General features: G+C 40.0%; 1 protein-coding gene across 1 annotated transcript; it reads right to left on the reverse strand.

Moving 5' to 3' along the window:
• Window positions 1-1,086: 1,086 nt before the first annotated feature.
• SUPV3L1 (Suv3 like RNA helicase) lies at window positions 1,087-19,271 on the reverse strand. Its single transcript, XM_063307536.1, has 15 exons — window positions 18,890-19,271; window positions 15,166-15,243; window positions 14,485-14,592; window positions 13,628-13,742; window positions 11,959-12,127; window positions 10,922-11,033; window positions 10,637-10,714; window positions 10,072-10,163; window positions 8,752-8,932; window positions 7,569-7,662; window positions 7,026-7,245; window positions 6,144-6,224; window positions 3,569-3,745; window positions 2,345-2,493; window positions 1,087-1,573 (listed from the first exon to the last, which is right to left on the reverse strand). The coding sequence occupies exons 1-15, from the start codon at window positions 19,167-19,169 to the stop codon at window positions 1,129-1,131; spliced, it is 2,379 nt and encodes a 792-aa protein (XP_063163606.1). The 5' UTR covers window positions 19,170-19,271; the 3' UTR covers window positions 1,087-1,128.
• Between the last annotated feature and the right edge of the window lie 51 nt (window positions 19,272-19,322).

The following is a 19,322-nucleotide window of genomic DNA, read 5'->3' on the forward strand; positions in this document are numbered from 1 at the left end:
TACGTCACAAAACCACCACCCTAGGATTGCTTCTATCTTCTATCGGTTTTAGTTGACGAGTAGGGCTGCCTTCATATCTATTGCACCCTCACTTTGTGTGTATACATATAAAACTTGCACATTGTGTTCAAAATGTCCCAGTTTATTTTTCTGGACTTAGTGTGTTCGCCCTAAAAGCTTTTCGTAAGAATGCTAAAAAATTTTGTTTCAAACTCTTACATAGAGAGTTGACTCTGAAAGTGTTTTTAAAAGGCAGAGGTCTTTATTAGGTATAATTCTGATTTTCCCTCCAAAGTACTCTTCCCCTGAAATGTAACTATTCATGTGAGAGATTTTAAAAATGCCAGATTAACTGCCAAGGTAAGTACCAATCAAGTGGCCAGTCTATTATCTGATTTTTAGTCAAGTTGTATATTAGCATTTAAAATGCTTTTATCTGCTGAACTATGTACTCTGAGGAAGGAGTTGAATGATGAACTAAGATCCATTGTTATGGAACAAGCCCGAACATGACTCAGTAGGTGCTAACGAGTCAATGTTTAAGCAGTGTTTAGGTTCCTTCGACCCAACCTCCTAGCTGAAGTCTACATTAACTGAAATGCAGTTGCTTCAGCTGTTATTATGCTCACGTTCTCATCCAGTATTTCTCAACCTTGGCAGGTTGACGATGTCTGGACTTCAACTCCTAGAATTCCCCAGCAAGCATGGCTGGCTGGGGAATTCTGGGAGTTGAACCCCACACATCTTCAACCTGCCAAGGTTGAGAAACACTGTTCCAATCAATAAGCCAGCCAACACGTAACTTCCCCTTTTATCCTTATTACAGCCTTGCCTCTCTGATCCTCCTGCTCTTACCCATCTCTCATTTAAATTTAAATTATTTATTTTCTATCCCGCCTTTATTATTTTTATAAATAACTCAAGGCAGCGAACATACCTAATACTCTGTCCTCCTCCTATTTTCCCTGCATTTTGTTTGTTTGTTTCTGTGAAGTTGCATTTATGAACATATACAAAACTCGCAGATTGCTCACTAGTCAGTGTGAGATTTTTAAAATCTGTGTATGTATGATGAAAACACAAATGTTTACAAAACTACTTTTTTTTTAATTAAGCAGAGGTATCACTTCATTTCTTTTTCTCTTTGTGTCTGGTTGAGCTCCTGTTTTCACCGGCATCCCGATGAGTATCCTGCTGAGCTAGCCATTCCTGCTCCAACTGTTTCAGCACTTCCTTGCTGAGGAGCCCCTGCTGTATTAGTCTTTCAGCCAGAGCACCCTTCATGTGGCCCAGCTGTGTGTCTGCAGACTGTAAGCTCTTGGCTTTAGGTCCCCTTGCTCTTCGGAGCCCCTGGACCAACTCATTGCTCATGGAAATCTCTGGCTTTTCTGCATACAGCACCCGATCACTGATTTTGAGGCTCCCAACAGGAGCATCCATTGTCTCAGAAGGGACTTGGGAAGCTTGGATCAGTCTTGTAATATTCAGCACTCCAATTTGTATGATGTCATCCAGTTTTTTCTGGATGGCCCTCACATGACCAGCATCCGGGAACATGTCCATAAACCGGTAACTGTATAAAAAAAAGCACAAGCGTACCGTCAACTTGAGACTGGGAATTCTTGGAAAACCAAATCAATTCTCTCTGGGTCTACAAATATTAGGGGGCATCACTTGACTGAATGTAGTAATGTCTCTTATTCACCAATCTCATGAAGCAATTATGAGTCCGTAGCTAATTAACACAAAGCACTTGCATTTTTCCACTCAAAATTCTACAGCGGGTTCATATACAATGTTTTGTGTCTGGCAATTAAATCCAAAAGCTTGAATGAAGATTTAAATATTATACAGGTAGTCCTCATTTAGCACCTGACTTATTTAGCAACTTTGCAGTTACAACAGTGATGAAAAAGTAACTTTGCAACCAGTCCTCTCACTTACGACCTTCACAGGTCTGTAAAACAAAGGAAAGCTGAAGAAAAATCGTAAGCCCAGTCACAGGTTCACTTAGCGACTGCTTCGCTTAACAACCAAGGTGCCGGTCCAGTTGTGGTTGCTAAAGAAAGACTACCTTAAAAGATGGGATAAATCTTCTGTGAGCAGAGGGCCCCTTTTTTTCAAGAACTAGGGTCTAGCAGGGGCTTCTTCCTGGAAAAAGGGAACTGGAGACAGAGATGATGGATGTTCACACAAGCAGCTCCCCACAGCATTCTAAAATGATACATTCTCACAGGAAAACTGTATCATTACAGGCGCATTCTCCCAGTGGAAGACTATTTCTGTTCCAAAGCTGGTCCCTTAAGAAGAGGAAGAGGAGAGAACCACATTTCCGTTCCAATACCTCAGCCAGAGATAGAGATCCAGAACATCATGAACAGCTTCGAGATGTACAAGGTCCTTGATGTTCCTGGGTGGGACCAGAGGCCAGTTAATATGTCTGCAGAGCCAATCAAACATCACAGGTTCGCTCCTACTGAACTGCCGTGCAAACTGGAACACAAAAAAAGGTCATTAGGCAAACAAGATTTCCGCAAGAACAATGCCCTTGCCTTGCCGAACGCTCTCTGCAACGGCCTTTTGCATTTCAACCAAGCTCAAGTAGGAAAGCAGTTCCCATGGTTTATATTAGTTTTCTTTTTCAACCAAGTTTAGCGCTTGTTCAAATAAGAGGTAAAACATTTTACAGTTTTTCAAAGCGTCAGCAAAATATTACATTTCTCCTAGCACTTAAGAATAGACTTTGGAAGAAAAAGAAAACAGTGAATGTTCCAATGTTCCTGTAATAGGGAATAATTGCCCGTTTTGCTTTTCTAGGAAGTTTCTGACAATTCCTTATGCTTCACGGAACAGAAACTTTGCTTAAAATGTCACATGTTTTGAATTTGATCATTCAATCAAATCAGGTATCTAAACTGCCAATCCTCATCAGAAGGGGTGTAGATGGTCTTTCAAGAGAAGAGTCAGTCCAGCTGATAAACTGAGATTGTCTTAGCCAACTGTCAATTCCTGAGAAACTAAGCTGGGTCGTACGATCACCCAGTAATGTCTTTCCCCACCGGTGCAAGAGCAGTATTTGATCTCACACACACCCTTTTTTGATTGATCACAGAAATGTGAATACGTGGAGCAGCAAAGGACACTGGGTTGCATTCTACCCTCAGTTAACGATCAGATCTATAATAAACAACATAAAATCAGAGCCAGTGCAAGCGGTTCATTACTCAGTCAGTTTCTATGGTTCTAATGGAATCTACAGAAGTCTTCCCTGACAAAGGAATTCCCAAAGAAATTCCACATTTGCTGCTCAGGACACGGGGCAAAAAAGAACATGTTTTTAACTGCAGATTTCTTAAAACTGGTAAATAAGACTAGGAAATCTCTTTGTTCCACCAAATGGTAATGCTGGAGAGGTTATTACCAGGGATAACTTAAGCCACCACAACAAACCGCACGCACACGTATGATGCAAATACGCCTACCGCTTTGGGCACCCCAGCCGCTTAGAAAGGCTGCTCCAGGAGATGGGCTAAAAAGGTGGAAGTATCACAAAACAGGCGCAAGTTACCTTTAAGAGTGAGGTGCACACAAAAGGCTCCTTTTGGTTAATGGGAGCCGTACAAAACACGTATCTCGCTCTCAGGTGAAGTGGAATGTGCTGAATCATTTTGGCTAAAAATTTGAAGTTATCAATATTGCAGACAAAGTAGAGTCCATCAACTTGAGAGAGGCTCACAAAAATATCCTATTTAAAAAAAAACATTTAACATTTAGACAAAATCCCAGCTCAGTTAAAAGCTTTCAGACATTCATATATCAGTAAATTTGAACATGTCTGTAGCTCTCCGCCCCTCACCTCCCCACAACACTGTCAGAAACCTGGTTCAGCTCCCTGACTCAGTGTCTTATAACCTGGCCCGTCCTGCACACCTGTTAGAGTTCCCTCTTTCTGCTATGAGTTTTTCCTGTAGAAAAATGCGTTTCTGATGGATGAAAAGGTGAGATCTTTGGAACGTGCATAACTCCGGAACCAGCATGCAAGGATGCATGATAGGTATCTACTGTGGGCAGGATAAACTTAATAGAGGCTTCTCACTCACGAGGAGGAACGAACAGTCATTGACAAGTGCCGCTGAAGGAAAGCAGTTACCCAGCATAGGGCGTGGATGTGTGTGTACAGATGGAGCAGATACTTCATTGCAGTCAGAGATCAGGTCGAAAGCCAACCAACCAACCCCCCCCCCTCCCCAAAAGAGAAAACAAAATTGTGAGACAGCAAGCAAAACTGCAGTAAAACCTAGTAATTATCACATTGATCAGATAGTAACAACTGCAAATAAAATAGATTCAGGGGGGCTGGCAATCCAACTAGGTACTAGCTGCAACCACGCATCGTTCCCACGGGAGCAATATGGCAGAACACGGGATCATATTTCAGGAACTCCTTCGCCACAGGGCCAAACGCTTCATTCAAATGAGAAAGCCCATACTTTCCCCTCAAGAACAGCTGTTGAGAGGGCATTAAATCTTGCCAGGCTTAGGGCTCTTCTGAATTTGGAAACTGTTACTTGGCTTAGATATCTAGCCAGCTTGGAAAGAAAGGTGAACGAATGCCCAAGAGCACTTCTCTGGGTACAGCAGCCAGGTCCGACTGAGCTTCCAAATCCATGACCTGTTGTTTAAGGGCTGTTTCTGAATGCCCATATCCCATTCTCAGGATCACACTAAGTGAAAAACTGCAGCACTTCACTTTCTCATGCAGTGTCTAAGCCCTAGACAAAACAAAATCATCACTTAAAATTAGAGGTGTTAAGCCTCTGGGGAAAATGTAACTTTAACCAATAAGAGAAGATTCAGGTCCAATCTGGTGGTGGTGGGGCAACATCTTCAAGTTAGTGTTGACTCCTGGCACCTGCCTGGACTAGTCCCTAAGTTTTCTTCGCCAGATTTTCAGAAGCGGTTTGCCACTACACCAAAATGGCTCTCTCATGTTAAATATGGGTTTCAGTTTTGATATGCCCATGTTTATGTATGTATGTGAGAGCCAGCGTGGTGTAACGGTTAAGGCATCGGACTAGAAACTGGAAGACCACGAGTCCTGCCTTAGACACAAAGCCAGCTGGGTGACCTGGGGCCAGTCACTTTCTCTCAGCCCTAGGAAGGAGGCAATGGCAAACCACTTCAGAAAAACCTTGCCAAGAAAACTGCAGGGACTTGTCCGGGCAGTCTCTGAGAATCGGACATGACTGAACAGATAAAAAAAAGTATGTATGTAAGCATTTATATTTTTATTCTGCAAATTTGTATGACCACATATCTCAAATAACTCAATGAAATCATGGTCCACTTTATTTTGGGTTTGGAAGCATGATTTTCCTGCTCTTATTAGAGCTGTTTTTGCATCTGTCTCTGTGGCCGCAACTGTTCTTTGAAACTGGAGATTATAGCGTTATGGAAAGAGAAATTTCCCAGCTGCCAAAAGTAAGAGTTAATTGGGCAAGAGGGCTGCAATCTGATCACACCTACCACGTATCTTCCAAACTTGTATCTGGAATATAATCCAGCAGAAGAAAAAAGATTATTCTATATAAAAATGAATCCAGGGTAGACACTGCTTATCAAAAGCTTATTGCACATACTTTAGAAAAAACATTTGCAAGAAAAAAAACCAATTCTGGAGTTCTAGTGGCAATAGGCATAGGGTGGCAGGGTTGTGTGTGGCCTAGGAGTCAACTATTCCTGACACAGATAATATTCTGCTAGATGGGCTAATGGTCAGACGGCCCTTTCTGTGTTAATTGTCCATCAAATATCCACAGATCAAGAGTTCTAATTGGAGTTGAATCTGTACTGCTGGCTTCCAATTGTGTAAAACACAGTCCCGTGAACAAAGAATGAGCTATACAAATGGAAGCCACACACTCCTCCTGCAGCTCTCAGGAGTCCAGAGAGGGAAGCCGCAGCTACAATTTTAGGTTCTGCTATCAGCTGCAGAAGCAAACATAAACATAGGCCCGTTTTGTGAAGATTGCATGTGCCTGAGATTGCGTGAGCATAAAATGCCTAGCATGTCCTAGCCCACAAAGCGACATTCAAACGGCTGCATGCTGTAAAGGTAAAGCTAAGAGGCTTTCCATCCTTACAATCAGATTTGATAGCGTGGCTCCTGGAAGGTGATATGCAAACATCTCAATCTGCTCAGCTGTGGGATGCAAGCCAGCAGCCTAGAGGGCAGAAAAAGAAAGGGGTGGGGTCATTTTTCAAAAAATTAGAGCTTTTAACGTTTATTGCATCAAGGTGGCAGCTACAACACACGTTAAAAAAAAACAGGCAGAGCTTTCATCACACCAGCGTGGCTGCCATCTTGGCTTTTTTGGCCATACCCCACGGACATCCCTGCAGCTGTGCGAGGCTTACAAATTATGTGGCTGCTTTAATGATCTGAAGGAGGCACATGTTGCTCTTGCATATTGGAAAACACCTTTCAAATACTCTGCGCACCTCTAGATAAGCAGCAGTCGTAATTTCCATGAGCAGAAATTTCCTCGTTCCCAAGGTGTTCTGCTCATGGAAGTCGCCCCACTTCATCTGCAAGTACTGCATTCCCGTCCACATCAGTTGTCTCAACTAGTTCTCTGAGCCTATTCAACCCACGTATTCTCAAGATTCCCAAGGGAACCATAGAACAGTAGCAGAACATCTACTCTGTGGGTAGAAAGTTCCAGGACGCAGCTCTGACATCGTCTGTTAACAGGATCAGATAGCAGCGGCCTCAGCTGAAGGTCAAAGTAGACAATTCTAGCTTAGATGAAGAAATAGCAAGACCTGGTAGAACCTCCCTGTGCTGGATACGAGGAGAGGTGTAGACTGGCACATCTGGAGAGCACCAGGTTGCAGAAGGCTGTGTAAGAAAATAATTCCTAGGCTTCTATGATTAACCCTAACTGAGTTGCATATTCAGAGCAGTTTCATTATCCAAGGGCTGTAAAATGTATTTAACAAGATCAGAATGTTTATTAATCTACCTCTATAGGATCCACCGGCTCACTCAGAATTTTCTTTAGCAAAATGAGGTCATCCGGATGCATCGTAGTAACTTCCCCTTCTTTAAATACCGTACTAAATCGGCCAGCTCGGCCTGAAATTTGTAGCGCCTGAGAAGTGGTAATTGTGTTAATTTCCTTTTCTCCTTTCTCATTGATATGTGGTTTTATTAGGGAGTTGAAAATGATCCTTTTTATGCTCCTAGAATAAAGATAATGAAGTCACACAAATTAATACATCTGCATTACAACAATGTAATTCTCTAAATACGACCTGGCTGAGCCAGCACAACTGACCATCAACCAAAAATGTAAACTGAGAAAAGCTGCTAGATGGACGCCAAAGCCTCCACAGAGCCATCTGCAATATAAAGAAGAAAGCTCACTCCCATAAGGACATTACAGCACCCATCTCACGGCCTCTATGGTTGGTAAAGGTCAGCCTTGCAGCTATCAAACTCTCTTTGGCTATATCAATACCTTGGCCTCGCTGAGGGATCACTTTAATTTATCCAGTATACTTACAGGTTGAGCCCCATCCCAATTGCATCTGTAGCAACCATGATTTTACACGGATCATCTGGATCATTAAACTTCTTTGCCTGGGCAAGTTTTGTTCCTGAAACAATCAGAACAATAGATGAAGTCCCAAAGACAAAGGGGATCTGAATATTTGCTTTTACTTAGATTTACAATGTAATATTTATTATTTTAAAGTTCCCTTTTGACACTGACATTTTTAGTTAGATGGTGAAAAAATACAGCATCAAAAACTGCATTAGGACCAGCTGTGCTGTGCGACTACAACGTACGTCCCAGGATCACTCTCTCTGCACTTACGTACAGACAGTATCGGTCTGGAGTGGTGTCTTCCACATACAACAATACTTATGTTTATGCAATACATGTTTCTGATAACAGAATCTTAACTTTCTCAAATTGCTGAATTTATAGTGGCCATTCACACAAGCCACAAGGAACTGTCAGTTCATGTACTAATGTCTCTGTATGATGGCCTCATATTACAGAAAAATACTGTAATATAATAGAAGCTGAGCTGTTTGGCTGTGGAAGGGGCAGTTGAGGAAAGAAACTCACTTTTCTACATAATTTTTTAAGCAGAGGAAATATTACCAAATGCCAATACCATAGTAGGAAATTTTCTGTACTGGCAGGGATTTGAACTAAATGCCCTTTGGGGATATTTTCTAATTCTTTTACGGGTTTGGTGAATCAGCATGAAAAAAACTTCTTAGAGTGGTACCTCCCTGGTGTTTCTCTCTCACATCTTACAAGGAGCCGTTTTGCTGTCCACACAAGTGTCCATGAGAGAAAAGTAAGGATATGTCAAACCCCTTCAGAAAATACAGTTCAAACACAGTAATTTTTTTTTTAAAAAGGAGCTAAAATAAAATGAATGAACTAAGTTGCATATTATTAGATTATCTTCAAGTAGCTGCTACCTAAATGCAGGCGCAGTTAATTCAAGAATCAGTAAATGAAACAAATAGTGGATGTAAACACTACAAATTTCCAAAGACAAATAAACAAACAAAGAACACACCTAAACTAATCTAATCTTCCAGATCTAAAAACTTGAACAATTTAGTAGCCAAATATCAACCCTAGTAATCCTCCTTTTCGATAATCATTAAAACAAGAAGTATTTCCCACAAATAATTCACCCAAAATATTTAGGCGTATGTACCAGGTGGAAGACTTCCGTAGATGACTGCACATTCCAAGCCCCGGAATTCAATTTGTCGACTCACTGAATAAATATCATTCTTATTGAAACAAACAATACAGTCTCCAGGGCGAAGGTTATCCAGAGATTCAAGGGCCTTATCCAGCACCTTGATGGGAGTAAGCCTCTTGTACTTTTTCACCTATAAACATACAAGACTATTTATAGTCATAATTAGTATACAACAATACTGAACAAAAGACATTGGTTACAGTCAAGGGAGCCGCTCTCCTCCGAGCAAGGGCTTCTGAATGGGCAGAGGGACTTCAACCTTACCCACAAACTGACCCTGAAAGGCTTCTAGATTTCAAACAAAGCAGACTATGAGGAGGAGGCAGTACACAGATCTTACTACACTGCCACTTCAGCTTGGTCTCGATCACAGGCTGTTAGAACGAATATTAAAAATGAAGGACCCTACCTGATGCTCCTCATCCTAGGCAGGCCATCTAGCAACACCTTTGTAACTTTTGGAGCTATTTACGTTAAAAGAGAGCAGATATGGGGAACAAACAGGGATGAAACAACTGGTGAATGAATTTTCCTTAGAGGGTGGATAGGGAGGAAGGCAGCATCTACTGGGGGTTAATAACTTGCAAATTCACTTGATATTGCTGTATCAGTCATAAATAAAAACTGTTGCTTCAAGAACAGTATTTCTCTTTTGCTGAAGAAAAGTGTTTTGCATCCTACAACTGAGCTTCAGAACCAGTTTTATGGAGTTGGGAGGCCTCAAAATCCAATAAATTAAATTAAATTAAATATCTAGAAGTTTCTCAATGGTGGCCAAGATAGGAAAAACAAAATAGAATATAACAAGCACTATATAATTTACATCCTAAATATCATTGAGCAATTTAACTTTAAAGTTACCAACTGCTGGCGGAGGGGATGAGTTTTAATATATTCTATCTATTTTACCTCTTAAGGAAAAGCAACTGGAAGAAGTCTATACTCCATGTTGGACAACCTGAGGTTTCAAAGGTGTTGGCAGGCCACTTTTTTGTGACCCTAAGAGTCCATTCTGTCCTTAATTACCCCAAATTAGAAGTATGGTAACCATTATTTTGAGGTGGGAAATGCGTAAAAACTATAGTGTAAGCCCTAGACTATAAGTTATAATAATTTTTTAAAAAGAAAGGAAAGATGGAAAAAGACTGAAAATCACCTCCCAAACTCCAGGAAAAAAATGAAGTTTTCGTTCCCACTTTACCCAACAGCCTCATCTGCTGAGCCTCCTTTCCTATCCCAGACATACAGAGAGCAAAGCAGAACACCTACCTCAACCTCTTCCCCTGTAGTATACATGAGCTCAGTCACTAAGTTAATAGCAGCATCTTCACCACAAACATGGATTTCTTCTGCACAAAGTCCTGAATAAAATGTAGATGTGCAATTTTTAAAATGTATTACAAAATTACTTTCATGGAACAAAATGCTTTGTCCATAGAGTGGCATGGCAAGAGAAACCCAGGAAGTCCAGCTTTGTACCTGTCTCTGAACCATCAGCACTCCAGTCTAGTGTTTCTCAACCTCGGCAACTTTAAGAGGTGTGGACTTCAACTCCCAGAATTCCCCAGCCATGGAGTTGAAGTCTTAAAGTTGCCGAGGTCCAGTCAAACGCAATGCAGGGAAAGTAATGCTCTCTTTTCAAAGCTGAAATTTTCAGAACAAACTTCTACAGCGTCCAAGCATGTGGGATTCTTCCATGGCTGAAAGTGTTGGCAAATGTACTCTGAATAAATCTGGAGAGCATGAGGCTTGGGAAGAAGGCTCTAGAACACTATTCTGCAGGTTACATACGATATGAATCAACATAATAATAATGAACTCTAAGAAAACATACCCAAAAGTGCTCGTGTCCAGGCCCAGCCTCTAGAAGGATCTTTAATCATCTGAATTTCATCAATCACAGCTACCTCATCTAAAAAGACAAACAATATGTGGCAAAAGATAACTGTAACATTCATAAAGTCTCACAGTAACAGTAAAGCAACAGGCATTTCCCTAATGCAGTCTTTGAAATGGGCATCCGCTCATTTTAAACACTATTTTGTGTTTTCATTTGTCTGGCCAATTTTATATACAAACATTTCAAAGCTAAAATACATGTTTAAAAAAGCATACGTACAGGGTGTATTAACATTGCACATCTCAATAGTGCAAGCAACATGGGCAGCTGCTCTCCCTTCAGGATCAATACAGACTCGTTCTTCCCCCGTAACCAGGTCACATGGCACATTCTATAATTTTTTTTTGAAAAATAAACATTTTATATAACACTGAACACATACAATGCAGTCCAACAAAGCACTCAAAAGCAATAATTAAGCTACAGGTAGTCCTTGCTTAACAACACTAATTGGGACTGGAATTTCCAGTGCTAAGCGATGTGGGTGTAAATTGCGACATGTGACTGCATCACTTAGCAACAGCAATCCCAGCATTCCCCATTTCCATCATTAGGCAAGAATTGTGGGTCATTAAGCAAGGACCTCCTCACAACTTCCTGCCAGCACCCCACAAACAAAGTCAATGGGGAAGCCAGCAGGAAGTTGCACGTCCCAGATGGCTTGCAAGCAGACCAGTGGGCAGCTAAGTGGCTGCTGCCAAGTGGGGGAGGGTGCACAGATGGCTGGTGAGGCATGAGGGTGGCAGGCCAGGGGTGGCTACTGCCAGGCGAGGGAGGGTGCAAGCAACTTACTGGAGTGACTTGCAACCTCCCCTGCTGGCTGCCCCATTGACTTTGCTTGTGGGAAGTCAGCAGGGAAGGTCACAAAGGGCGATCACGTGACTGCATGACACTGCAACCGTGGTAAGTGCAACCCAGTTGCCAAGCGCCCACATCGCAATCATGTGACCACCGGGGTTGCTGGGATGGCCAGAACTTCGAGGACCAGTCATAAGCACCACTTGTTCAGTGCTGTTATAACTTTGAATTGTCACTGAACAAGTGGTCATTAGATGCCTGCAGATGCCCTTGAAAAACACATTAAAACTCACCCATTCCCCCCCAAAGCTCTACATTTTTCACCCCACCTATTGTAGACTCTTTTTGGACTCCAGATAGACACTGACAACATGTATTATTAACCACCAAAAACATTCCATGTAATGGCATGACTGCAACAAAGGCAAAATCATATAGAAATTCAATGACATACTGACAGCATCATTACTCTTTTGGAAGATTTCATGGGCCAGGAGCTTTAAAGGACCACAGTATACTCCGGATTTTGCTTTTAAATATTTCTGGATTGCATGATAGGTTTTCCCACTATTTGTAGGACCAGCATGAAACACAATTTTTCTTTGGATAGCCCGGGCTTCTGGATACCTAGAACACACAAATAGAAATGCATAAATAAACCAAGTAATCAGGATTCATACTTAATCACCATTAAATGTCTAGCTGTGTAACATTTGGAAGACAATTTTTAATCGTAAGTTTGATTTATCACCCTATACTAGGTGAAATGGGGTGGGAAAATGGGGTGGGGAAGAGAAAGGGGAAAACAAAGGTGTTCTCTTTCTCAGGACCACTGCTGCTTCCTTCCTTACATCTGGGGTGGACAACTCATAGCCCCCACAGCACCTTTTTTGTTGCCCTGGAGGAAGAACCCCCAGATTGCCTGCCAAGATTCAGCACCAAAATGGTAACATTTGATAATGCAATTTTTCAGAATGCTTAACACAAGAAAGCATTAAGTTTTCATAAAGTTTAATACACTTACGTTTCTTTTTTGAAATAAAGATTAAAAATTCCATCTCAAACCCCTCTTTTCTGGTGATGTCATAGCACCACTATCATGTCTTCTGAATTTCTCTCTTAAGTACATGCTCTGGCCTCAAAAAAAGGAGACTATAATTCTATTCTAACTAAATTTCACATGATTTATCAAATATTACATTTTTTAAATGAACAAGCCTTTGGTTATTCTATGCACTTTATTTTTAATACATTAAAAAAAATAATGGTATTTGTGTCTATAAGCTATCATTATTTAGAATCTGATCAACTGAACTTGGTTTAGTTTCATTACTGCCACTGATTGCTAGAGCATTATTTTGCTTTTCTGTTGTTTGATCCATTTGAAATACTTCAAGTGAAAATGTTCTCCACCAAAATTTACCAAATAAACTGAATGCAAAAGTGGTAAACAAATTATGTACACTTATTTATGAGAACTTCTGTTTAACAGTATGGGAAGCTGAACCAAGGCACTTTTGCACCAAAACTAAGCCCAAGTACTACAATAAAAGAAACTGTCCAGAAGCGAGTTTTATTTGTCCAAATTTCCAAGTTCCTGAGCTTTAACTAAAGCTAAGATAGCCAAACATCTATGTATGCAATTATCTCAAATAAGGCTTTATACAGGGTATGGCTCAGATATAAATTAATCTGCATATCACACCAAATGACAGTGTGTTGATGTACAGTGACTGGCCTTACACAAGACACCAAGCCACAAACCAACCAATGTTTGGTTAAGTGCAACATGTAAATCCAGCCATGGACTGAAATCCTATGCTCATTAATTTCAAGCATACCCTAATTTAACTGAATAGAATTTACTCCAGAATAAAATGAGCAAAATCCAACACTAATGAAGTGATATAAATATTATTGAAATTTCAAAATATATAGTTAGATGTTTTATATAAAGCTAGGTTAAGTCCAATATTCAACATTTCAAATAGATAATAATCAGCTTATAAATTTCCAGTAACATAATGCATCCATGTTAACTATAAGTAGAAATGTGATATAAATGTTTCAGCACAAATACCAATGCTAATGATTACATGGAAGGTATATGTGATTTAAAAATCTAACCAGTTTGGAGGTAATCTTAAATCACTGATTTTTCGCAGATCATCCATACACTCCAGCATAGGAAAGATCTGTTTAGCATGTTTCAAGAAAAATGGAAACAGATCATCAACATGGCCTGAGGGAAGAAAGAAGAGAAAAATATGCATTTAAAAAATCACAAGTATACCACATTTCAATGGCACATTCAGGGTATTTATTTATTTTTTATTATTTTTATTTTTTATCCTGCCTTTATTATTTTTACAAATAACTTGTAGTTTGCTAAATAGTTTTTGTCACTACACATTTTTTTTACACCTCTAAAAATTAACTGGGAAATATCTCCAAATGACCATCAGAGAATATGACTATTCTGAATTAAACACAAGACATTTGATGCTGTTTCAAACTATATAAATAGCGTTCAACAAAAAAGTTAGGGTTTAAGTAAGTTTAATGTTTCTTAATATTAATACCATTGATATCTTATTTCAATCTACTTTCAATATTTTTATGATCCCAAGGTTGTACTTACACCTTTTATTTTATAAATGCATCTATTTAGCCTTCCTTCTTTGGTTTTTAGTTCTCCTTCTATTCTATAATTTCTGCTGTGAAGTTGTATTAATTACTGGTCAATGACTGTAATAAATTCGATTCATTCATTCATGAATATGTCTATTAATATTTACTATTCAACTATATAAGTAAGAAGGCTTTTTTAAAAGAGGATGCTTATGAAATGTTTTGATGTTCTTCAGTCTTCTCCAACCTGGTGCCTGAACTATAAATCTGGCCATGATGATGGGAAAATTATCAGAGTCCATAAAATATATATGAAGAGCATCTGATTGCAGAAGGCTGTTCTATACACTTACCTGCACCACAGCATATATCACTGAGAATAATGTGCAAATCAGGATCCAGAAAACTGGACTCTATAACGTACTTCCTAAAACTTATAAATACTTGATGAAAAAGACGAGCTGCAAAGAAAAGGAATAAACCAAAGTTCAGCACTGCACATAACACTCAAAATTGCTAAAATCTGAATCAGTAAGAATATTCTAAAACACATGTTAATGAAACTTAACAATTATTTAATGTTTTCTTTCTAACAGGGCTATTCAAGTGGATTTGGTTACTAACATTCTCTTCAAGACATTTCAAATGATATTAGAAACCTGACAACCTAAACCTACATTGTTATTATGCTGTAACGTTCAAGCATAATGCTGGTCACAAAAGACCAGCTTTAGAAGCAGGATCTGCTTAGGAGGGTAATACATAGCTTCCATGTAACCAATTTGTAAAGAAGAGCCCAAAAGCGAACAGGTCAAAAACTTCAGTCCCTCCCATTCCAGTGACATTATCACAATGCCTCTTGTTGCTCTCACAGAGGAAGGAGTAAAAATAGGAGTAGGCCCCAATTGAAGAAAAAAATGCCTGCCCCTGGCTTAGAATTTAATACCCAGAAAGAGATCAAATCTAAACATGTGGTTTTCTAACAGCTGAAAGAAACATCGAGTAATATTCATTTATCCCCAAGAACTACATACCATCTAGTCCATTTTCTGCTGCCAGTTTCTGAACTTCTCTCCTCTTGCAAAATTTATTCAATGCTTTCAATGCTTCATCTAGAAGACAAAATATAGACATGCTTAGTGAATCGACAAACTGATTGTACAAATACAGGGAAAGATTTTTCCTCAATAATTCCGAAATAGGTTATCCAGAATGCTTTGGAAAGAAGCAGCTGACACACAAAAACTGTCTCAGTTCACATTCAGTGAATTCAGTCCTGAACAAACTTCGCCATTCCTGATGCTTCCTCTTTCAAGAAACTACAGAAAGAATCTGGCAAGCAGGTTTCTGTTATTGGGCACCAAGGATTGTGGATTTAAAAACAACAACTAGAGAAACTATGTGTTTTTCTCTTGTTCCAAAAGAACAAAGCAAAGTGTTATTCCACGAGGCAATAAATATATTACATAGCATTATATTTGTAGCAGGCTGACTTGTAGTAAGAAATGGTAAGAGTAACTGAACTCTTTCATGATTAAGCTATAATACGTCTTAGTGTGTTCTAGTTAGGAATCATCATTGAAACTTAAGGACAGGGATGTGCAGTACTTTGGATCCCAAGCTGAAAAGGTGTTTGTAAAAGGCAAGGGCTTGTACGTCAAACCTGTCAGCACCTCTTAAAGAAGCTCTGTCTTTTTCTGGGCTCTCACAATAGCCTCATTCTCCCAGGAAAATAAATGTCTGAGTTGAGCAAATTTTGAAAGCATGCCTATAACCCACTCCATCACATCCTGCCTGAAATCACCTCTTTTCCTAGGATCACATGGTTAGTATATGAACTCAGAAAAAGATGCAAATTCTTTAAGGAGGCATCTCTGGCACGGCATGAGTGCCCATACCTGCTCTGAAACACCTTTTTTGCCTTTGGATCCAAAGCACTACACATCCCTGTTTAAGGAATAGCATGCTAAATGCAGGTAGTCCTTGCTTAACGACCACCCTATTCAGCGACCATTCAAAGTTATGATGGTACTGAAAAAGTAACTTTGAGACTGGTCCTTGCACTTATTTAATGACCACTTAACGACCGTGGCAGAAGTGAGGTCAGGTCGTAAGCCTATTGCGGTCACATGATGTCTCGCTTAACGATCACGTCGCTTAGCAGCAGAGCTGCTGTTCCCAAATGTTGTTGTTAAATGAGGACAAACTGTAGCTCAGTGACACCTTATGATCAAAGATGTTAACTTCTACATTCCATATTTAGATCACAATAGCATAGCCCAAGGCTCCTTGCTTGCAAACAGCTCTCAAAGCTTAAAACCTTCACCCTTCCCAAGATCACCAACAGTTGTTTACAAATTATAATTTTTAATGTAATGGAAGAAAAAAATTAAATACTTGACTGAGTTGTATTGTTAATTATATCTAAGTTACTTAAATTAAAAAATAAGTAATATCAAATTTAGTTTACTTTTGTCCTGATCTCACCTGCTACTTGTGCAGCCTAGTGCCCTTTTTATCCTTAAGTGAGGTTTAACATACTTGCATTTTTCAAAGTATAAATGTGTCAGCACACAGTATGTAACTCTGAGTTGACAGGATGCAGGCAACAGTATGTTGGCTGGCAAGGTAATCTTTAGCTTAGAAATCCTCGCCTGGATATAACAGTATGAACACATCTGGGGTAAAACTATACTTTGTCCCTTGGTTAGGCTCGTGGCGATGATTTTAGGGATGAGTTTTAGACAAAGCTGAGCAACATTCGGAATGTGATCTACAGAAATTATTATTCTGTCCGTGGCATGAATAGATAGGTGGGAATGGAATAAGAGTGTTCAGAAACAGCATGGCCATTTGTAGAACCAGGGGCAAAAAAGTGAACTATGACTACAATATTTGGTGAATACCTATTTAGAAAAAGGTCTGTTTGTTCAGAATATACTCATTTGTACATTTGGAAAAGGAACATAACCATTGATTCATGATGAAACTGAGATAATCAGCAAAGGATATAAGGAAGATGAGATGCTTCAAATGTATGATGTACCATTATATGGTATTTTCAACAGTGGATCTTGGGGGGTGGAAAATGACAAGGAAGAAAGAAATAAAAGCAGCAAGATGCATAACTGCAGGAGAAGAAAGCATATGAAAATATATGAAAAAGTGCTAGAAAAATAATCTCCCAAGAGAATTAATAGAAAGTAAGCATAAAAAAGAGGACGTGGAAGCTGCTGGAAGAGAATAAAAAGAATTATGTTCAAAGTGCCACAGAATTTCTTCAAAATCAGATATATAAGGGATGAATGAGAAGCATGGAAAAGGATGCTTGGTGGAGTTATGAAGTGAAAGAGGCTGTGAATGAGAAAAAAATGTTTATAGAATTATTAATGAAGAAAATTAGGTTGACAGAAAGTTATTGTACAATATGTGTAGGGAGAAAACCATGGTTGCAAAGAATGTAATCAGAAAACAAAGAACAGTTAAGATTAAAAGAATAGAAAATGCAGAGCAGTTTTGATTAATTTTTTTCTTTTACTCATAATTTCTTACAGTTTTTCTTGTTTCACAAGATTTCTTATTCCATAAAGGGAATAGTGTGATTAGTGTGTAGGCATGTATATTACATACTATGTAAATTCAAGGGCTTTCATAGCATGCCATTACAACGTACTGTATGACTTTGTTTTTAACTGTGTTATATGTTATGATCTCCTCTGAAACCCTAGCAGTTGAAAAAGAGAATATAAAGCATCTCAAACAAAATAAACAATAGATCCACGTAGAAAAAGTTATAGAGTTTCCCTATCAATCTGTTATCTGTCATTAAAAAAAGAAATGCTTCTTAAGAATAAAAAATGGAATCCACTGTGTTTGGAGATGTCCAGAAACCTCCAGTTAGAACTTCCAAATGTGGTAGGTGTTCTAAGGATGTAGACAGAATTGCAAATAGTCACTTTACATGCACTGTCTCTACATTGTCACTGAAACTGTTCCCTTGCAATTTCAGTATGTAATATCCTACTTATTTATTCATCACTTTTATAACAGTTTTTATTTTATTGTACATGTTCTGATTTATCTTTAGACCTAATTACACTCATTGTTTTCCTGTTTGTTGTTTATTCGTTTAGTTGCTTCCGACTCTTCATGACTTCATGGACCAGCACACGCCAGAGCTTCCTGTCGGTTGTCAACACCCCCAGCTCCCCCAGGGACGAGTCCGTCACCTCTAGAATATCATCCATCCACCTTGCCCTTGGTCAGCCCCTCTTCCTTTCGCCCTCCGCTCTCCCTAGCATCAGCATCTTCTCCAGGGTGTCCTGTCTTCTCATTATGTGGCCAAAGTATTTCAGTTTTCCTGTTTTCCTGTTACATAGAGAGAAATGTATGTAACAGTTCTATTATTGGATAGTTTACTGTATCTGGCCTTACGGCTGCAATAAACTGATTTGCTAATATCCTACTTGCTAATTTACTATGTACCTATGTATTAATCCTGTAAATTTCCTATTTACACAGAGAAAAATGATGGGAGGAAAAAAAGCAGCAAATTTAGTGAGAAGCGCAACCTCAGGCTTGCCTTCAGCACACAGCCCTTGACTTTGCTGTGTGTTTCATCACTGCTCAGGTAAACCCCAGAGGCTTTTCTCACGGGAGCTGTGGGGAGCACGTTCATCAGGGAAGGGCCTCTGAAATCCTTCCCTTGCCATCCCACCGATCCTTCTCGCGCGAGCCTTTCCTCCTCCGCCCGCTTACTCTTATTCAGAGGGCTCGTCAGCTCGGCTCCCACGTCGTCCTCCGGGCCGAAGGTTTGCGGGGACACTGGAAGAGGCACGAACAAGGACGTGTCCAGGCCTTTGACGCCCGAGTCCTCGTCGCCATTGGAGGAAGCGAAGAAAGCGATTCTCGCAGTGGCAGGGACGGAGGACGCCCGGCTCAGGCCGCCGCCCCGGCTCCGGAGAGCCAGAGGGCATCCGCAGCGGAACTGGCCGGGGGGGAGCCGGGAGAGCAACCTCGCGCAGCCGGTCACAGACATCGAAGCAGCCCTCAGGACGCCGCATGCAAGGCTGCGCTCGGCTATTGCGTCATTGCTGAGCGACCCAAGGTTCCGGAGCTGTCTCTGGAAACGCCTGAATGAGAGAGGAGAAAAGATAAGCTAAAACCGGCACGTGTAGGCAAGACTGACTCA

The sequence above is a fragment of the Candoia aspera genome, chromosome 6 (genome assembly GCF_035149785.1).
Source record: "Candoia aspera isolate rCanAsp1 chromosome 6, rCanAsp1.hap2, whole genome shotgun sequence".
Taxonomy (NCBI): domain Eukaryota; kingdom Metazoa; phylum Chordata; class Lepidosauria; order Squamata; family Boidae; genus Candoia; species Candoia aspera.